Source organism: Microcebus murinus, chromosome 8, assembly GCF_040939455.1.
Source record: "Microcebus murinus isolate Inina chromosome 8, M.murinus_Inina_mat1.0, whole genome shotgun sequence".
Classification (NCBI taxonomy): Eukaryota; Metazoa; Chordata; class Mammalia; order Primates; family Cheirogaleidae; genus Microcebus; species Microcebus murinus.
In genome coordinates, this window is record NC_134111.1 from 100741869 (window position 1) to 100762536 (window position 20668).

At 39.9% G+C, this 20668-nt stretch overlaps 1 protein-coding gene across 8 annotated transcripts in view; it reads left to right on the forward strand.

Annotated features, from left to right (window-relative positions):
• GIGYF2 (GRB10 interacting GYF protein 2) overlaps window positions 1–20668 on the forward strand; it is a 136421-nt gene that overhangs the window by 98639 nt on the left and 17114 nt on the right. For 7 of the 8 annotated variants that reach the window (XM_020288124.2, XM_020288127.2, XM_020288128.2 and 4 more), the window contains 7 exons: window positions 430–521; window positions 1566–1673; window positions 3615–3715; window positions 5760–5860; window positions 7776–7937; window positions 10088–10246; window positions 17390–17626. In XM_020288124.2, coding sequence (XP_020143713.2) covers window positions 430–521; window positions 1566–1673; window positions 3615–3715; window positions 5760–5860; window positions 7776–7937; window positions 10088–10246; window positions 17390–17626 — 960 coding nt within the window. The remainder of the gene's footprint in view (window positions 1–429; window positions 522–1565; window positions 1674–3614; window positions 3716–5759; window positions 5861–7775; window positions 7938–10087; window positions 10247–17389; window positions 17627–20668) is intronic. The other variant, XM_076006046.1, reaches the window with a different exon arrangement.

Sequence of the window (20668 nt, forward strand, 5' to 3'; positions counted from 1 at the left end):
CCCAGGCTAGAGTGAGTGCCATGCATCAGCCTTGTTCACAGCAACCTCAATCGCCTTGGGCTCAGTGATCCTACTGCCTCAGCCTCCCAAGTAGCTGGGACTACAGGTGTGCACCACCATGCCCAGCTAATTTTTTGTATATATATTTTTAGTTGGTCAATTAATTTCTTTCTATTTTTGGTAGAGACGGGGTCTCACTCAGGCTGGTTTCGAACGCCTGACCTCGAGCAATCCTCCCGCCTTGGCCTCCCAAACATTGTTTAGTTTTTAAACATGCCTGAGTTTTTAGTTAAGGGCTTGGGTGAAAGGATGGAGTGGGAGGTAAAAGTCCTGGATTCATTTTGCTTTCAGATATCTGTACTATGGGGCTTTTTAGGTTCTTTGCAATTTATTTAATGGTATTTTTAACCCCTTCCTCTTCACTCCCAGGGAGAGTTGGACCAGGAACGACTGACCAGGCAGCAGGAACTCACGGCCTTATACCAGATGCAGCACCTCCAGTACCAGCAGTTCTTAATACAGTAAGAGTAACGCAGTAGGATGTATTGCAGCACCAGAAGGGGCTTCAGATAGAATCTGCTCCCAAGTGTCACCTTTCACAGAAGAGAGAGCTGAAGGGTTATGTGACACTTCAATTGCCCAGCTAGTGGCATGTTCTCACTACGCATTCTAATTTTAGTCTTATCATTTTAAATACCAGAAGTTTGCAGAAGAAGATACATAACTATAATTTTGCAAGCTCTTTACTAACAAGCATTTTAAAAAGCGCCTCCTGTGTAATCATAGATGAGAAGTTGGGAAGAAGTTCAAGTTTATACTGCTAGGAGTGGTGTAGAATGATGGCAGAATCACTTGGATTGTGTGTCTCTTTTGTAGAAGTAGTAAGATTTGCTGTCCTCAGGGGCAGAAGGTAGCAAGTTTAGCCTTTGGGCCAAATTTGATTTTATAAGCAAAGTGTTACTGGAACAGACATGCCCATTTGTTTGTATGTCGTATATAGATGCTTTTGCTTTACAATGAATGGCAGAATTGAGTGGTTGCGACACAGACTATATGGCCTGCAAAGATGGAAATATTTATTCTCTGGCCCTTTTCAGAAAAGGTTTGCCTACCCCTGATCTAGTGAAGAAAAATTACTTGAATTTTTCTAAGTTGAAGTATGTAAATTTGAGAAGTGTTATAGAAGTGATTTATTAATATCTTTTTGCAGAGGAGACTTCATGTTAGTTTAATTTGTTTTATTTTTTATGTGTTTTCTGAAAAAGGTTATTATCATTTTGAGGAAACTTGACAGTTTTTTTGATATTTTGTGATTTTTTTTGCATGTTATTCACTCAGAAACATGTCATCTGTGAGTTCAGTTATTTCTAGAATCAATTGTAGAATTTTCTCTTTGTCTCTTATGAAGAATTGTAAAATATGTTTCATAGCTATTTCTAATTTTGGGGGTGGATTATGGGTGGTGGTAGATTGAACTTTGTCTTTCAATGTCTCAGTCAAGTAAACTAAATGTGGATAGATGTGTTACAGTTGTTTTGTTTTTTGTTTTGTTTTACTTTTTGAAGACAACAGTATGCACAGGTTTTGGCTCAACAACAGAAAGCAGCCCTGTCTTCCCAGCAGCAGCAACAATTGGCACTTCTCCTCCAGCAGTTCCAGACTCTGAAAATGAGGTTGGTGGTCATTCCATTATGTGTCATTGTGTGTATGTGTGTGTGTGTTGTGGAAAAAAGAGAAGAAAGGAAGTTCGGGCATAATGTGTGAATTCTGGTATAGAATACCCACAGACACATTCGTATGTGTTGTATATAAAAACAATATAGTTTTTTAAAAAATAATAATTTATCTGGAGGTAAGCCCCTATTTGGTTTTTTTATTCATAGAGGATAAATTTTGATTAATAACCAAAAAATGAGAAGATTTTAGAAGAAGTGTATGTAGTCTTATAGAAACAAACAAAAAAAATTATAGTCTGAGATTTTAATTTTACTTTATGATATCTCAATAAAGATATTAATAACAGTACAGAGGGTTATAATTTTCTGGAATCCAAAAGCCATTAATTTCAGATTATCATTCAGGGTAATATTCATCTTATGTACTGAAAAGGTATCAGGTACTGTTGGCCAGGTGCAGTGGCTCATGCCTGTGATTCCAGCACTTTAGGTGGGTAGGAGATCAAGATCAGCCTGGGCAACACAGTGAGACCCTGTCACTACCAAAAATTAAAAAAAAATTAGCCAGACATGACAGTATGTGTCTATAGTCCTGGCTACTTGGGAGGCTCAAGGCAGGTGGATCACTTGAGCCAAGGAATTTGTGAGCTATGATTGCACCACTGTGCCTCCAGTCTGGGCAACAGAGCAAGAACCTATCTCTTTAAAAATAAACAAAAAGAAAAACAAAAAAACCTTATTATGCAACTTAACGAAACCATTCACATTTGTTTTGAGCCTTAACTCATCCTGTGAGGTAGACAGGTTAGGTGATAGGATCTCCATTTCATAGGTAGGCAAACTGCGACTCTGAGATGCTAAAGGACTTGATTAATGTAACACACAATAGACTTCAGAGACAAAACTAAAATACAGATTTTTTTTTCCTTATACTGCAAAGGCTTTATTTATTACTTTTAAATGTTATTTATTTTTTACAGACAGAGTTTCACTCTGTTGCCTAGGCTATGGTACGGGGTCATGATCATAGTGTACTGCAGCTTCAAATTCCTCAGCTCAAGCAATCCTCCTGTCTCACCCTCCTCAGTAGCTGCAACTACAGGCATGCCCCACCACACTGGCTAATTTTTGTTTTTTTAATATTTTTTTTGTAGAGAAGGTGTCTTGCTATGTTGCCTAGGCTGGAGGCACAGTGGTGCAGTCATAGCTCACAAATTCCTTGGCTCAAGCGATTCTCCTGCCTTGAGCCTGATCTCAAGTTATCCTCCTGCCTCAGTCTCCCAAAATGCTGGGATTACAGGTTTGAGCCACTGCACCTAGCAAGCTTTTTTTTTTTTTAATTCCTTGAGACAGGGTCTCACTCTACCGCTTGAGTGTAGTGGCAGCATCATAGCTCACTGCCACCTCTAACTCATGGGCTCAATTGATCATCCTGCCTTAGCCTTCTGTGTACCTGAGACTATAGTGGTAAACATCACACCTGGCTGATTTTTACATTTTTTTGTAGAGATAGCATCTTACTATTGTCTAGGCTGGTCTCAAACTCCTGGGCTCAAGTGATCCTCCTGCCTCAGCCTCCCAAAGTGCTAGGATTATGGGTGTGAGCCACCGTGCCCTGCCCCAGCCGGCTTTTTAATTATAGTATGCTGCCTCTGTGACTTTTACTGAGGTGATCTGGGTTTTATAAGACAGTAGATACATTCATCATGTAGAAATCAGTAACTGCTAATACCATGGAGCATTCCAAAAATGTGATCATTGTGCATCTATCTTTGTTCCTCTCTCAGCTGCTTTGGTAGTGTTAGGTTTTAGTATAACAGGGAAAGAGTTTTCTGGCTAAATAACTTGAAAAACACTATAGATATTCTAGAAATACCTTTTTGTCTTAATTTGGCAAATGACAAGGACAAGTTAATTTTTTTTGTCTCCCTTTTACAGAATGTCTGAACATAACATCATTCCCTCAGTAACTAGGTCCGTGTCGGTGCCAGATACTGGCTCTATCTGGGAGCTTCAGCCAACAGCCTCACAGCCTACAGGTAAAAACTTACATTGACCTGTGGTAACACTCCAAGTATTTAGAGTCTCATAATAATTTTATAACTCAGTTTTTTAAAAATGCATTAGGTTTTTTGGTCCATTTTGTATTGGATATTATAAAAAGTTCCATTTTAAAAAAACAGATCCTAGCAAAAGATCGAAGGTATTGTTGAAAATACAATATTAAGGATTTTTTAGAAATTATTTAGTATATACATTTCTTCAATTTGAGTCAGCATCTTTTTTATGTTGCTGTTATATAACCAGTGTAGAAAGGTCTTTTAAATTGTTTTTGATCTTTTCAACCAAAGGGGGAAAAAAGTATAAGTAAAAACATAAGTAATGGTGATCTATCCTTTTGGATTAAGGATTGCTATACACATTAACACTGTTGGTACCCAGAAAGTTTGGGAAGAGAAAAAGTCTGCTATAAAGTGATCACTTTTCTCTCATTCTGATCTTTTTGTATCAAATTAGAAATTTTAAAATTGGGATTTTTTTTTTAAAGTCTTGATAGTGGTAGAGCGCTCGTTTCTTAAGATCTGATACTTGCAGAGGCAGATAGTTTGAACCATGGATAGTTCTTACAAGACAATATAGTTGATGTTGAAACTCTCATGAACCATAGGCATTGGTGGAGTTCTCTTGGAGCTGTTGAGCCATCTAGGCCATGGTTCTCTTGTTAACATTGACCCTGGGGCTTATGGCAGGAGAAGGATTGATTATTCTCTCTCATCAACTTTCCATGCTGTGTGCCTTATTTTTCTTGGTAGCCATTTATAGTTAGGATGTTAAAAATACAGGTTGAGCATCCCTAATTTGAAAGACTGAAATCCGAAATGCTCCAAAATCCCAAACTTTTTGAGTACTGACATGATTTCACAGTGGAAAATTCCACACATACTTAATACAAACATTTTTTTCATGCACAAAATTATTACAAGTATTGTGTAAAATTACATTCAGGCTATGTCCATAAGGTGTATTTGAAGCATAAGTGAATTTTGTGTTTAAACTTGGGTCCCATCCCTAAGATACCTCATTATGTATATATAAGCAAATATTTCAAAATTGGAAAAAATCTAAAATCTGAAACACTTTGGTCCTAAGCATTTGGGATAATGAATACTCTACCTGTATTCTCCAATTTGGGGGAAACTTTAAGTACTATATTAAATAATTTCTCTCTGGGTTCGTATGCAGTCAAGGTCCTTTACAAATAGCTCATTGGTTTTATATAGACAATGTTCTATAGATGGGAATGTAGAAAATAGAATGCTGAAAAATGATGTCAGCAAACCACACTGGCAACAGGAAAATGGACTCAGAAACCATTATTTATTTGTTTACTTCTACATGTGATCTTGTGCTGCCTTTCAGGTCAGAAGGATCAAGTGTGACTTGTGATACCTGCCCGGCCTTTCCAGAGGCCTTCACAGCTCCAGCTATATCACTTGCATGTGTGCTGTCTCTCGCCATTTATTTTTATTGTTTTTAGAACCAAGAGATAAAAGCAAGATCTCTCTCTCTTTATTGAGAGGAAATTTGCATAATACAAAATTAACCATTTTAAAGTGAGCAATTCAGTGGCATTTAATACATTCACAATATTGTGCAACCACCTAGTTCTCTATAGTTGGTGTGCTGGAAATCTGTGGGTTTTGGGATCTAATACACTGGAATTTAAATCCTAGTGTGGCCACATGCTTGCCATGTACCCATGAGAATGTTACAAACTACTTCTGACCCTTAGTTTGTTCATCCTTTTAAGATGGGCGTACGAACAGATGCCTTATAGGGCTTTGTGAATGTGAAGTTAGTTCCCCAATAGATGCTTCATACTTGCCTTTTTTCTATATGTATTGAAGGATGTTCATAGAAACTAGAGCCCTTTGGCAATTTAGCCTACTTAGAAGCAAAACAGATGTGTGTGATGGCTCTCATTCAGGCACAGAGAAGTAGATTTTTTTCATTATGCTAATGGATATGTCACCATGTGTGTAAACTCTGACCTCCCCCATTTTTTCCCTTGTTGTTTTGCAGTTTGGGAAGGTGGTAGTGTTTGGGATCTTCCTTTGGACACCACGACACCAGGCCCTGCCCTAGAACAGCTTCAGCAGCTAGAGAAGGCCAAAGCTGCCAAGGTCTGAAATTCATTCTTCAATGGCAGTGCATGCCTCTGGCTATAAGACACAAGCATTTCTGTTCATTCAGCTCTCTGTCTAGTAGCTGTATTTTTTTTCCTTTTAGCTTATTGGCATTTGGCTGATATAAGTACTTTCATATTCTATCGTTACTGTGCCTTCTTCTCCCCCCAAAGACCTTAAAGCAGAATTAAAATTAATGAGTGATTAATTGGTTATTTGGCACATTAATGATCAGGGCCATATGTATATTTTGGTTGTGTTATTCATGGTATGAATATTTGTTATAAATACCAAGACTGTGAGAAGATATCCACTATGTTGTTCATTAGACTACTAATCTGTGGTTCGAGTTCCCACATTGAATCTTTGTAGTGGTATTTATATTTCTAAATATCCCCAGACACATAGCTGAAAAGCTCAATGTTAACATTAGGTCCTGTTTTCCCTTCACATTTTTTAGAGGAGCTAAGGAACCTTGAATTTTGGCTTCAGTGCTTGCCAGAAGAGGATGTCTATGTTAATACCTAGTGTCATTATAATGATTTCTGGGTTCTCATGCCTCCCAAGAGAGTCTTGTTACTATTTTATGCTTAATGATCCTTATTGTCTGAGGTAGTGACAGTCTCCTTGGAGTGCTTAGGATGTGAAAAGGTTCATGGTTAGGGTCTGTCTCCATAACTGAATGAGAGACCATAGTTCATGCAATTCTTGAGTATCTTCTAGTTCTCCAGTGCTTTGTGCTGGGAACACACAGATAAAGTAAGATAGAGTCTTTCAAGGGGTTTATAGTCTTGTGGGGGGGAGGGCAGGGAGACATAGCCAAATAACATTTAGAATTACAGGGTGATCAAGAGTATACAGGCCACCTACCCAATTGGAGAGGTGAGGATCAGGAATTGGAAGGCACTTTTGATGGATAGTAATATCTGAGTTCATTTTTGCTTAAAGGATAATGCTGTTTAGCCCAGTTGAAGGGTTTTGTGCTGATGAAATACAAGGAAGTGAAAATTAAGTTGCACTTGAAGGAAATAGCACCAGTAAAGGCTCAGAAGTGCATGAGAACATGCTGGATTCAGGTATCAGCTAAGTAATTTGGTCTAGCTTGGAGCCATTGGTACATCTGAGGAATAAAAGACGAGAGAGGAGACTAAAAAAGACAAGACAGGCCAGTCATGAGGATCCTTGCACACACTGTGTTGAAGAGTTAGAATTTATTTTCACAGTAAAGAGTGCTGTTGAATGTAAGCCTAAGAGTGAGTTTTGTGTGTGTGTGATTAGATGGTGAGCTGAGAAACATGGGCAAAACTGGATGGTGGGAAACTGGATAAGAGACTCAGGAATATTGGTGAGAAAAGTGAAGGGCTGATCTGTAGTTGTGGCAGTGGAACTAGAGACTAACTCCTGGATTTGACTAATGTTTGGGAACTATAAATGATGATAATTGCTATATGATTGATCTCCAAGTTGTAAAATGTTTGTATAATTTTTCACACTGACAACTTTACTTCATTGCTGTTGAAACCTTGTGGCCACACTGTTACATGTTCAATCAGAAAATTCTTTGTAGGGATGAGTAAAGAAATACCATCCCCAGAGAGTTCTGATGTTCTCTCCTCCTATTGGCCTTTTCTGTTCCACATCTAGGAGATGTGGTACAATGGTAGTGTGGTATGGGAAGGCAGGGAAAAGTGGGAGAAAAGTGTAGCTGAGAAGAGCATAAAACTCTACTGATAACTGTGACATCTCAGAGTTTTGAGTTCTTACAGGGTTTCATCACTTAGTTGCAATATGAGTAACCGAGTGAATGGTAGTTTCTGCATATTTTAGCATCTCCTAATGATATTGGTCAGTGCTTTTGCAGTGTTCCTGTGCTTGGTTTCAAGTTTCTAAGAATATTCTCGTATAATCATAGATAGAGCAGGAGAGAAGAGAAGCAGAAATGAGGGCAAAGAGGGAAGAGGAGGAGCGAAAGAGGCAAGAAGAACTCCGAAGACAACAGGAGGAAATTCTTCGGAGACAGCAGGAGGAAGAAAGGAAAAGGCGGGAGGAAGAAGAGCTTGCCCGAAGGAAACAGGTGTATATCTCTTAGAACTCTGACCATAAGATTAGTGCTTGATGAGGGCCTTCAGGTTATTCTGCTCCCTTCTATCATTCACAGGTACTCCCGAGGTCCACAGGGGGTTAATAGCAGGATTGGCATTTCACATGCTTTTCGCATGCTTACTGACCAGTCAAATGTACTTTTTAAATGTATGCTTATCTTTGACCAACACCTCTGCCTTCTCTTTATTCTTTCCCTTAATGAACCTCTCCTACTATTTTAGTGACTAGTGTTTCTAAATAGGGAGGAGCAGAACCCTATACATATAACTATATATGCTTTTTAAAGAGGTGTGTATCATTTGAACTTAGTATTTTATAACCTTCCTTTTGATAGTAATGAATTGTGTCATCTTACCATGTCAAATATACATCTATAAATCTATATCATCTTATTTGCTGGCTATATGAAATTTCATTTTATAGGTAAATTATAATAATTTAGCCTATTCTCTATCATTGGACCATGAGGGTTATTCCCAGTATCTTAGTGTTACATGAGAGTGTTTGAATGAAAATCCTTGTAATTAGTCTTTTCTTTTCTTTTTCTTTTTTTTTTTTTTTGAGACAGAGTCTCACTTTGTTGCCCAGGCTAGAGTGAGTGCCATGGTGTCAGCCTAGCTCACAGCAACCTCAAACTCCTGGGCTCAAGCAATCCTACTGCCTCAGCCTCCCGAGTAGCTGGGACTATAGGCATGTGCCACCATGCCCGGCTAATTCTTTTTCTATATATATTAGCTGGCCAATTAATTTCTTTCTATTTATAGTAGAGATGGGGTCTCGCTCTTGCTCGGGCTGGTTTCGAACTCCTGACCTCGAGCAGTCTGCCCGCCTCGGCCTCCCAGAGTGCTAGGATTACAGGCGTGAGCCACCGCGCCCGGCCATAGTCTTTTCTTAAGTATTTATAACCAGGGAAGTTAAACATTTTTCAGGTTTTTTGGCCATTTGTAATTCTTCTTTGGGAATCACTGTTCATGTGTTTAGATCATTTTTTTCTATTGAGATTTTCATAGACTCCATTTGAAAGAATACACTCTCTAATAGCCCCTAAGGTCCACCCTTTACCACACATTTCCTACTTCTTGGCCCCAAGAGGTGCTCTGTGAAAAACAAAAGGGTCCATGCTGAGATGAGCTTAGAGCTATTATTTCTTAGAGTCACACTACATGTGAGCAAATAAAAGCTCTAAGGAGTATTGCCGTAAAGCAATCTGTTTAATTCTGTGTTGCTCAGTGTTCCCTAAATGATTTGGTAATGGGGCCCTTTTCTGTGTACTGCTTAATAATATCAGTGGGAACTTTTGTTCTTCAGAACATGTTCTGGGGCACACAAACAACTTTACTTAGTACTTCTGACTGAGAGAACTTATTTTTGCCTCACTGTGAGGTGAGGTGGCTATGTTGATTTGACCTTTCTATGCCTTAGATTCCCAGTTGATTAAAAAAATAGGGACTAAAGGTACCAATGGAGAAACCAAAGTTTCTAAAGTAGCTCTTTCTAGGGTTAATCCATAAATGATGTAGCTAATACAGAAACCAGGATGGTCTTCACAACTTACTAATATTTTCAATACAATTTTCTTTTTATTCTTTTTTTTTTTTTTTTTTGAGACAGAGTTTTGCTTTGTTGCCCAGGCTAGAGTGAGTGCCGTGGCGTCAGCCTAGCTCACAGCAACCTCAAACTCCTGGGCTCAAGCAATCCTACTGCCTCAGCCTCCCGAGTAGCTGGGACTACAGGCATGTGCCACCATGCCCGGCTAATTTTTTGTATATATATTAGTTGGCCAATTAATTTGTTTCTATTTATAGTAGAGACAGGGTCTTGCTCAGGCTGGTTTCGAACTCCTGACCTCGAGCAATCCACCCGCCTCAGCCTCCCAGAGTGCTAGGATTACAGGCGTGAGCCACCTCGCCCGGCCATTCTTTTTATTCTTAATGTACTCACTTCCCTAACTCACGTATATACTTTTTACTCCAGGTCTTAGTTATATACTTCTTATATTTACCATTAAGTGAGTCTTAGGAGTATATAACCTATTCCTTTTCAAATTTGACATAATATTAGTATAATATATTGATTGATAGACCCAGAGTTTCACACATACCCTCCCTTTTATTTCTTTAGGAAGAGGCTCTGCGACGCCAGAGGGAGCAAGAAATTGCGTTAAGGCGACAGCGAGAAGAGGAAGAAAGACAGCAGCAAGAAGAAGCTCTTAGAAGACTGGAGGAAAGGAGAAGAGAAGAGGAAGAAAGGCGGAAGCAGGAAGAATTGTTACGCAAACAGGTGACTAGATGGTTTACTCTTCTAATTGCTCCTTGGAAGCTAGTATTATAATTAGTGATTTAAAAAATATTAGTACAGGCCGGGCGCGGTGGCTCACGCCTGTAATCCTAGCACTCTGGGAGGCCGAGGCGGGTGGATTGCTCAAGGTCAGGAGTTCGAAACCACCCTGAGCAAGAGCGAGACCCCGTCTCTACTATAAATAGAAACAAATTAATTGGCCAACTAATATATATACAAAAAATTAGCCGGGCATGGTGGCACATGCCTGTAGTCCCAGCTACTCGGGAGGCTGAGGCAGGAGGATTGCTTGAGCCCAGGAGTTTGAGGTTGCTGTGAGCTAGGCTGACGCCACGGCACTCACTCTAGCCTGGGCAACAGAGTGAGACGCTGTCTCAAAAAAAAAAAAAAAAAAAAAAATTAGTACATTAAGAGAGCCTGTCTAAAACCTTTTTGGGTTGCTGAAAATTACCAAAAGAAACATAACCGGCTCTTAGTACCTCTGTCTAAATTTCTCTAAATGGAAACCTGTTTTCTAGGAGGAAAAATAAAATTTATCTTATTTTTCTGCTTTTGACTCAGCTATTTAGTGAAAAAAGTTGAAAAATGTGAGTTTTTATAAAAGAAACAGAATAGTATAACAAATTCCAATAAATTACTCAGCTTCCAAATTACTACTGGACCAGGCACAGTGGCTTACACCTGTAATCCTAGTACTTCAGGAGGCCAAGGCAAGAGGCTAAGAGTTGCCAGCCCAGGCAACACAGTGAGGCCTCTATCTCTACAAAAAAAATTTTTTTAATTAGCCAGGCATGCTGGCATGTGCTATAGTCCCCGCTTCTCAGGAGGCTGAGCCTGGAGGACTACTTGAACCTGGAAGTTGCAGGTTGTGGTGAGCTGTTATGATGGTGCTGCACTCTAATCTGGGTGACAGAGCAAGACCCTGTGTTCTCAGTGAAAAAAAACCCCAAAACACCCTAATGTAATTGATCTTTGTGTATGGTGTGAGATGACAGTCTGATTTCATTCTTCCGCATATGGATATCCTGTTTTCCCATCACCATTTATTGAAGAGATTGTCCTTTCCCCATTGTGTGTTTTTGGCATCTTTGTCAAAAATCAATTGACTGTAAATGTGTGGATTTATCTTGGTCTTTCTATTCTCTTTTCACTTTCTTGACAATGTTCTTTGAAACACCTATGTTTTAAATTTTGACAGTATCCAATTTATTTCTATGAATTTTATACTGTAACTCTTCCTTTTAGGTGTGGATTCTTTGTATTTTAATACATGTTCTTGGTTAGATAAATATTTTGCATGTATATTCCCCGAGGCTATAGCTTGTTTGTTTTTTTGGTGGTATCTTTTGATAAGCAGAGATTTTTTTTTTTTATTTCAGCATATTATGGAGGTACAAATGTTTAGGTTAATATGTTGCCTTGACCTCACCCCCACCCCCCTCAGAGCTTCAAGTGTGTCCATCCCCCAGATGGTGCGCAACGCACTCATTATGTGTATATATACTTCTGCCCACCTCCCCCTCCCATCTGCCTGACACCTGATAAATGTTATTCCTATATGTGCACTTAGGTGTTGATCAGTGAAACCAGTTTGCTAGTGAGTACGTGTCGTGCTTATTTTTCCATTCTTGGGATACTTCACTTAGTAGAATGGGTTCCAGCTCTATCTAGGAAAATACAAGAGGAGCTATATCACAATTGTTTCTTATAGCTGAATAGTACTCCTGAGATTTTTAGTTTTGATGAAATCCAATCAGGTTTTTCTTTTATTAAAAGTGTTTGTTTCCTCTCTCTAAGAAATCTTTGCACATCTACAGATCATAAAAATATCTCCTGTATTTTTTTGAAAGTTTATAGTTTTAGTTTTACAAGTAAGTTTATTTTTTGTGTATGTTATGAGATACGTGTTGTTCCAGCACCAGTTTTTGCAGTCTTTCCTTTCTTCATTGAATTTGTTTGGTGCTTTTGTAATAATCTGTTATATAAATATAGTTCTTTTTCTGGACCTTTCTCTTCTGTTCCCTTAGTTAGTTTGCCTGTCCTTAAACAAGAATGCACTGACTTGATTATTATAGTTTTATAGCCAGTCTTGAAGTCTGTCAGTATATCTTCCAGCTTTGTTCTTTTATTCAAGACTGATAACTATCTTAGATCTTTTGCCTTTCCATTAAAATTTAGAATTGGCCGGGTGCGGTAGCTGACATCTACAATACTGGCTGCTTTGGGAGGCTGAGGCTGGGGGATTGCTTAACCCCAGGAGTTGAGGCCACAGTGAGCTATGATTACACCACTGTATTCCAGTCTGGGTGGCAGAGTAACACCCTGTCTTTTAAAAAAAACTTTTGTTTTTGGAAGAATTATCTTCTTAGTTTTTTTTGAGACAGAGTCTCGCTTTGTTGCCCAGGCTAGAGTGAGTACCGTAGCGTCAGCCTAGCTCACAGCAACCTCAAACTCCTGGGCTTAAGCAATCCTACTGCCTCAGCCTCCCGAGTAGCTGGGACTACAAGCATGCACCACCATACCCGGCTAATTTTTTTCTATATATATTAGTTGGCCAATTAATTTCTTTCTATTTATAGTAGAGATGAGGTCTCGCTCTTGCTCAGGCTGGTTTTGAACTCCTGACCTCAAGCAATCCGCCCGCCTTGGCCTCCCAGAGTGCTAGGATTACAGGCATGAGCCACCACGCCCGGCCTCTTTCCATTTATTTTATCTTTCCATTTGAATTTGTATTATCTTTCCATTTATTTATGTTTTCCTCACCTTTTCTTAGTACGATTCTGTTTTTATTGTGTAGAAGTGATGCACTTTTATTAAATTTATTGAGTATTTTACTTTTTATGCTGTTGTAAATAGAATTAAAAAATTTTTCCAGTTGCTCCTAGTGGGTTTTCATATATTGATCTTACATCCTGAGACCTCGTGAAACTTGTTGTTTCTAGTGGTATTTTTATTGATTTCTTAGGACTTTCTATGGATTCTCATTGATGAATAGGAGCAGTTGTAATTCTTCCTTTCCAGTCTTGGATAGAATTGGTTAAAATAGACAATGGACAACCTAGTTCCCAATTTTAGGGAGAAAATATTCAGTATCTCACCACTAAATATGTTGAAAGTTTTTTATAGGTATCCATTACCCAACTGAGGAAGTTACTGTCTATTCCTGGTTTGCTGAAAGTTTTTCCATGAGTAGATAGTGAAGTTGTAAAATGCTATATCTGTATTTACTGTTGATCATTTAGTTTTCTTATTTATTCTGTTTATATGGTGAATTATATTAACTGAGTTTTGAATTTTAACCCAACTTTGTGTTCCTGGATTAACATGCTACTTGATGATATATTAACCTAATTTGTTACTATTTTGTTAAGAATACTTGTATATATGTTTTTGAGGGATATTGGTCTATAGTTTTCTTCTAATGTGTCACGTTTTGGTGTTAGGTTTATGATGGCTTCTTAAGACAAGTTTCAAAGTGATAATTCTTTTACTATTTTATGAAAATATTCAGGTAAGATTGGTATTATTTCTTCATTGAATACAGGCGTACCTAGTTTTATTATGCTTCGCTTTTGGGTGTGGCAGATGTTTCATTTTTTACAAATTGATGGTTTGTGGCAACCCTGTATCAAGCAAGTCTGTTGGTCAACAGCATGTGCTCAATTTGTGTCTCTGTGTCAGATTTTGGTAATACTCATAATATATTTTAATCCTTATTATATCTGTTATGATAATCTCTGATCAGTGATCTTTGATGTCACTAGGGTAATTGTTTTGTAGTGCCGTGAACTGTGCCACTATAACCAGTGAACTTAATCCATACAGGTCATGTGTGTTCTTATTGCTCTACTGACCCATCTCTCTCTCTCCTGAGGCCTCCCTATTCCCTGAGACACAGCAATATTGAAATTAGGCCAATTAATAGCCCAACAATGGCCTCTAAGTATTCAAATGAAAGGAAGAGTCACATGTTTCTAACTTTAAATTAAAAGCTTGAAATGATTAAGCTTAGTGAGGAAGACATGTCAAAAGCTGAGATAGGCTGAAAGCTAGGTTTCTTGTGCCAAACATTTAGCCAAGTTGCGAATGCAAAGGAAAAGGTCATTAAGGAAATTAAAAGTGGTCTTCTAATGCACACCTGAATTATAAGAAAGTGGAGTCAGCTGGGTGCCGTGGCTCACATCTGTAATCCTAGCACTTTGGGAGGCCAAGGCCAGGAGGATTACTTGAGGCCAGGAATTTGAGACCAGCCTGAGCAACAACAAGACCTTGTCTTCTGTAAAATATAGAAAAATTAGCCGGACATGGTTGTGCATACCTGTATTCCCAGCTACTCAGGAGGCTGAGACAAGAGGATTGTTTGAGCCCAGGAGTTTGAGGTTGCAGTGAGCCTTCATGACACCAAAACAGTCCATCCTGAGCAATAGATCCAGCAAGATAGAAGTGGTCTGGATAGAAGATTAAACCAGCCATAACATTCCCTTAAGCTAAAGCCTAATCCAGAGCAAGTCCCTAATTCTGTTCAATTCTGTGAAGGCTGAGAGAGGTGAGGAAGCTGCAGAGGAAAAGTTGGAAGCTAGCAGAGGTTCATTCATGAGGTTTAAGAAGCCATTTCCGTAACATAAAAATGCAAGGTGAAGCAGCAAGTGCTGTTATGGAAGCTGCAGCATGTTATCCAGGAATTCTAGCTGACATGATGAAGGTGGCTACACTAAACAACATTTTCAATGTAGATGAAACAGTCTTTTATTAGAAGAAGATGCCATCTAGGACTGTTGTAGCTAGAGAGATGTCAATGCCTGGCTTCAAAGCTTCAAAGCTTCAAAGCACAGGTTGACTCTCTTGTGAGGGGCTAAACCAGCTGGTGACTTTCAGTTGAAACCAGTGAAGCCAGTGCTCATTTATCATTCTTAAAATCCTAGGGCCCTTAAGAACTGTGGTAAATCTACTCTGTGCTCTATTGGAGCAACAAAGCCCGGATGACAGTACATCTGTTTACAGTGTGATTTACTGAATATTTTAAGCCTACTGTTGAGACCTACTTCTCAGAAAAAAAAAAAAAATTCTTTCAAAATATTACTGCTACTTGACAATGCACCTAGTTATCCAAGCTCTGATGGAGATGTACAAGGAGATTAATGTTGTTTTCATGCCTGCCAACACAACATCCATTCTGTAGCCAACGGATCAAGGAGTAATTTCAACTTTTTTTGTTGAGACAGGATCTCACTCTGTCCCCCTGGCTAGCGTGCAGTGATGTCATCATAGCTCACTGCAACCTCAAACTCCTGGACTTAAACAATCATCCTGTCTCAGCTTTCCGAAGTGCTGAGATTACAGGTGTGAGCCACCGTGTATTTTTTTTTTTTTTTTTTTTTGAGACAGAGTCTCGCTTTGTTGTCCAGGCTAGAGTGAGTGCCGTGGCGTCAGCCTAGCTCACAGCAACCTCACACTCCTGGGCTCGAGCAATCCTTCTGCCTCAGCCCCCTGAGTAGCTGGGACTACAGGCATGCGCCACCATGCCCGGCTAATTTTTTATATACATATCAGTTGGCCAATTAATTTCTTTCTATTTATAGTAGAGACGGGGTCTCGCTCTTGCTCAGGCTGGTTTTGAACTCCTGACCTTGAGCAATCCGCCCACCTCGGCCTCCCAGAGACCTAGGATTACAGGCGTGAGCCACCGCGCCCGGCCCGTGTATTTTTTAATGAAGATACATACATTGTTTTTTAAAGACATAATGCTATTGTGTACATAATAGACCATAGTCATAACTTTTATATTGTCTTGAGAAATTTAAAAAAAAAATCATGTGACTTGCTTTATTACAATTGCTTGCTTTATTGCAGTGGTCTGAACCTGTACCCACAGTATCTCCATGCCTGTATTTGATAGAATTCATCATTGAAAGCATCTGGTCCTAGAATTTTCTTTGTGGAAAGGTTTTTTATTAAGTTCACTTTCTTTGTGTTATATGACTACTCAGATTTTTTGTTTTGTCTGTTGTGTCATCAGTGTTTCTAATCTTTTTTTTTTTTTTAACAAAGTTGGTTATTTTAGAAGTTTCTTTTTAGAAGCAGTCATGCCTTTGGCCTAACTACCTAGTTATAATGGAAACTTAAAAACAAATCTGGCATTTTAAACCTCTGTTGTCTGCAAGGAAGAAGCCTGAAAAGAGTGGCTCTTGGATAGGTAGGAATAGTAGCTGCCACATGTGGACTAGAAGCAGATAGAGAGATAAAGACAAGGTATAGTTGGGCATAATCAAAAGGCAGAGGTGAAGTTGACCTCCTAAAGATCAGAGAAGTTCTCCTAGAGAAGCTGACATCTGACCTGTGTTTTGGAGAATGAAGGGGGGAATGTGTCTTCTGGATAAGACAGAACACTGAGGCACAGCAGCACATGCTGCAGAGGTGAAGGGAATTTCTTAACAGTGAAACAAGAATTCTGGAGGGCACCATGGAATCGTTTGGAGGGAAGGAAGCAGAAGGTAAATGAGCTTAGATGAGGGAAATGGTAGTAGATGGTGGAGCCTTGGTCTAGTAGAGGTGTTCCCAAGGACCTGTGGGGCTGTGGCTGCAATGGGCAAGAACCAGGGATGGAATTAAGTGATCTTGTCAAGTTGCTTTGGTTCCAGAACTGGCTGACGTTTTTGTGGTTATCAGTATTGTAGGTAGCTCTTAGCACTCAGCACCCTGAGAAGCTTGTCTGGGTTTTTGCCACAAATGTTCAAAGTGACAGTCCTGTAATTAATTAAAATTGCATCCTAGGGTGTGGTGGCATGTGCCAGTAGTCCAAACTACTTGGACTTGAGCCCGGGAGTTCAGGGCTTGTGTGCTATGATTGTGCCTATTAACAGCCACTGTGTTCCAGCTTGGGCAACATAGTGAGACCGCATCTCTTTAAAGAAAAAAAAATTATGTCCTGTAAACATGCCAGGCCTTTGTGGCTATTATAATTATATTTTAAAAGAAAACTTACTTTTACTTTTTATTATCATACACAGAGTTTCCACTTTCTCTGTCATTTCTATAGACATTTGGCAGAAGCCTTCAAAGGTGATTCAGATTTTTCCCCCTTCAATTAATAAAAATTTTCTCCACTTAATTTTTACTTCTGAAAAGGAAGAGGAGGCTGCAAAATGGGCCCGGGAAGAAGAAGAAGCCCAGCGTCGATTAGAGGAGAACCGACTGCGAATGGAAGAGGAGGCAGCCAGACTTAGGCACGAGGAGGAGGAACGGAAGAGGAAGGAGCTGGAGCTCCAGCGGCAGAAGGAGTTAATGCGCCAGAGGCAGCAGCAGCAAGAGGCTCTGCGGAGGTTGCAGCAGCAACAGCAGCAGCAGCAGCTGGCACAGATGAAGGTAAAGCTACTTGCTAACATCAACCATAGGAGCTACTTGCTAACATTTTTTAGTTAAGTAGATGCTGGCAATACCAGTAGCCGTTAAACTGTTTTCTTTATTGTTAAATATTACTACTTTGGTTTTTTGATCATCAGTAAAATATATGATGCACATACTTTGTGTTAGATATTTAAACAAGAGAGGAGTAAACAGAAGAGGATAGGATGTGAGCTGCAATGCTAGCAAAACAAGTAAATCTATTTGATTCATAAATTTAATGTGGCTCAATAAACGTCAGAGTGCCTGCTCCGTACCAGTTCAGCACTGCCGAGACAAATGAGACAAGGCAGTTGCCAGCAGAGAGCTCACAGATAAACATTTGGTTGTGTAAATGGGAACTAGAATACAGGGCTTGAAATACAGTTGGCTGTGGGGGGTTGTTGAAAGTTATAGTAGGAGGTGATGTGTGCAAAGAGTTGTTTTAGGAGAATTCAAAACGTTATTTGAAATAAGGAGAAAATGAAAACTGGGAGCCTGGTAAACAGGGTATGATAGTGGCGGTGAGCATAAATAGGAAGGGCCAGTAGGAGAAAACTAGTCTGCTAGCAGTTAGCAAGACTGAGCAACTGTCTGAAGGTGCGGGGCAAAGGCAGAAGCTGGGGTGACAATTATGGAATAAGCTTCAGCAACTGGGAAAAGAGTATTTATGTTGATTAAATTGGAATAATTAGGAAGGGAGAGCAGATTTGTGGCAGGTTTCATGCCGATCTGTAGTCAGCAATAAGGTTTAGTGTCCTCTGACTTCAGAGAATTCACGGGATACAGACATATAAACAGGAAATTAGAATACAGTGTGGTGAGTGTAGTGACAGCTGTAGGTGGCATTAAGGCAGCAGTTTTCAGAATGTGGTTACCTGGGAACTTGTTAGACATGCAAATTCTTGGGTCCCACCCAAGACCTACTGAATGAAAATCTCTAGGGGTGGGAGCCTAGCAGTCTTGTGTCTGCAAAAGCCTTCCAGGGGACTCTGATACTGTCTAAAATATAAGAACCACCATCCATCTGGGGTGTTTGGAAAGGCTTCTTGAGAAAAGATAGCTTCCAAACTGAGTCTTTAGAGATGGAAATTTTTTTAAAAAAAGTTAGATAGGCAATTTGGGGAATAGGGGGTTATGAGAGAGTCATCACTGGGTAAGTATGAAGTTAAGAAACACTATGGTATGTTTGGGGGGAGAATTTTTTTTAATATAGGATCTCGCTGTTGCCCAGGCTGGAATGCAGTGGCATCATCATAGCTCACTGCAATCTCCAGCTCCTGGGCTCAAGTGATGTTCCTGCCTCAGCCTCCCTAGTAGCTGGGACTATAGATGTATCACCACACCTGGCTAATTTTTTAATGTTTTGTAGAGAAAGGGTCTTGCTGTGTTGCTCAAACTGGTCTTGAACTGGCCTCAAGTGATCTTCCCACCTCGGCCTCCCAACATGCTAGGATTATAGGTATAAGCCACTGTGCCCAGCCTGTTTGGGGGAAATTTAAAAAGCACATTACTATTGCTGGAATGTGAGGAATGAGATTAGTATGGGCAAGGTCCATATCACCATGGGCTATATATACCCTATTAAAAAATTAGGACTGAAAGGTGTACAAAACAGATAACAGCCTCTTAAGTACTTTTAACTAGGGAATAACAGTGTCAGATTTTTAGGAGAACTAAATGGAGGATGGAGTTGAAGGGAATAAAACTGGAGGTTAGCAGATCAGTTGAGAGGGCTGGCGAAGTCACTCAGGAAAGAGGGAGGAAGGCTTGATCTAGGCCTACTTGTGAGGTTTGAAAGGAGGGGCCAAGTTACCACTAATTATTGAGTGATTACTTTATGTCAGGCTCTGTACTGACAGCTGTCCATATATTGTATCATTTAATCTTCATAAAGCTTTTAAATAAAACTTAGGTGCCTTTTACCAAAGAGGAGAGATGCTAAGAATCTGAGCCACTTGCTGTCTTACCTGTTTTCTGCTGCTGTAACAGAATGCCTGAGACTGAGTCAGCAATGGAAGTTTATTTGGCTTGTAGTTCTGGAGACTGGGAAGTCCAAGAGTGTGACACCCACATCTAATGAGGGCCTTTGTGCAGCATCACCCCTGGTGGAAGGAGGGGAGAAGGAGGGTCAAGAGAGCTCACAAGACAGAGAAAGGATGGGGACCAACCTTCACCCTCTTATCAGGATCTCAGTCCCCAGATAACTAACTCATTCCTGTGATAACATTAATCTATTCATGGGGGCGTTCCCTTACTTCTTAAAGGTCCCATTACCCCTTAAAGGTCCCATCTCTTAATACTGTCACAGAGGCAATTAAATTTCAACGTGAGTTTTGGAGGGGACATTCAAACCATAGCACTTGCTTTGGGCTCAGCTCAGAGTTGGTCACAGAACCATGTGTTAGAGCTCATGTGTCTTTGGTTCCAAAGTCCTGAAAAGACTGTCAAAAAACCTTCTTAAGAGGTCATATCACAGGATGTGGTGACTGATCCAAGCAAATTCAGGCTGTTTTGAAGAGATAATTCCTGAAGCCTATGTATGAGATTTGTTCTGACCCTGGAGGACTCCTCCCAGCTGTCTCTTTCCTTAGTTCTCTTAGAAGTAAGGCCTATAGTTATAAGCTATATCTCCTATGAATCTTTCATTCTCTCAGTTGCCTTTTACCCGATCCTCTACTGTTTTTGAAAGTGCTCTTAGGCTTGAACTCCTTATTCTCCACTGGCTGTTACTAATGAAGTCAGTTCCTTTGGGCAGAGATACCTGGAGCTCTCCACTTTACTGTTTCTCCTACCTCCACCCTTAGGGTAAAGTCTCTGAGTCAGCTCTGGAGCTGGGAACAGTGGTGACTCTCTAGCTCAAGGGTGGGCAGAACAGTAGCCTTGTCTTCTTGGCTTTCCTCTCCTGGTGGCATGAATCGATCCTCTGCCTCACAAGCTGGGGCAAAGATGATTAGGGCCACAGTGTTCCGAGTGGTGCCATGCTCATTGTAGAGTTTCCATCCTACAAATGGGACTAGACAC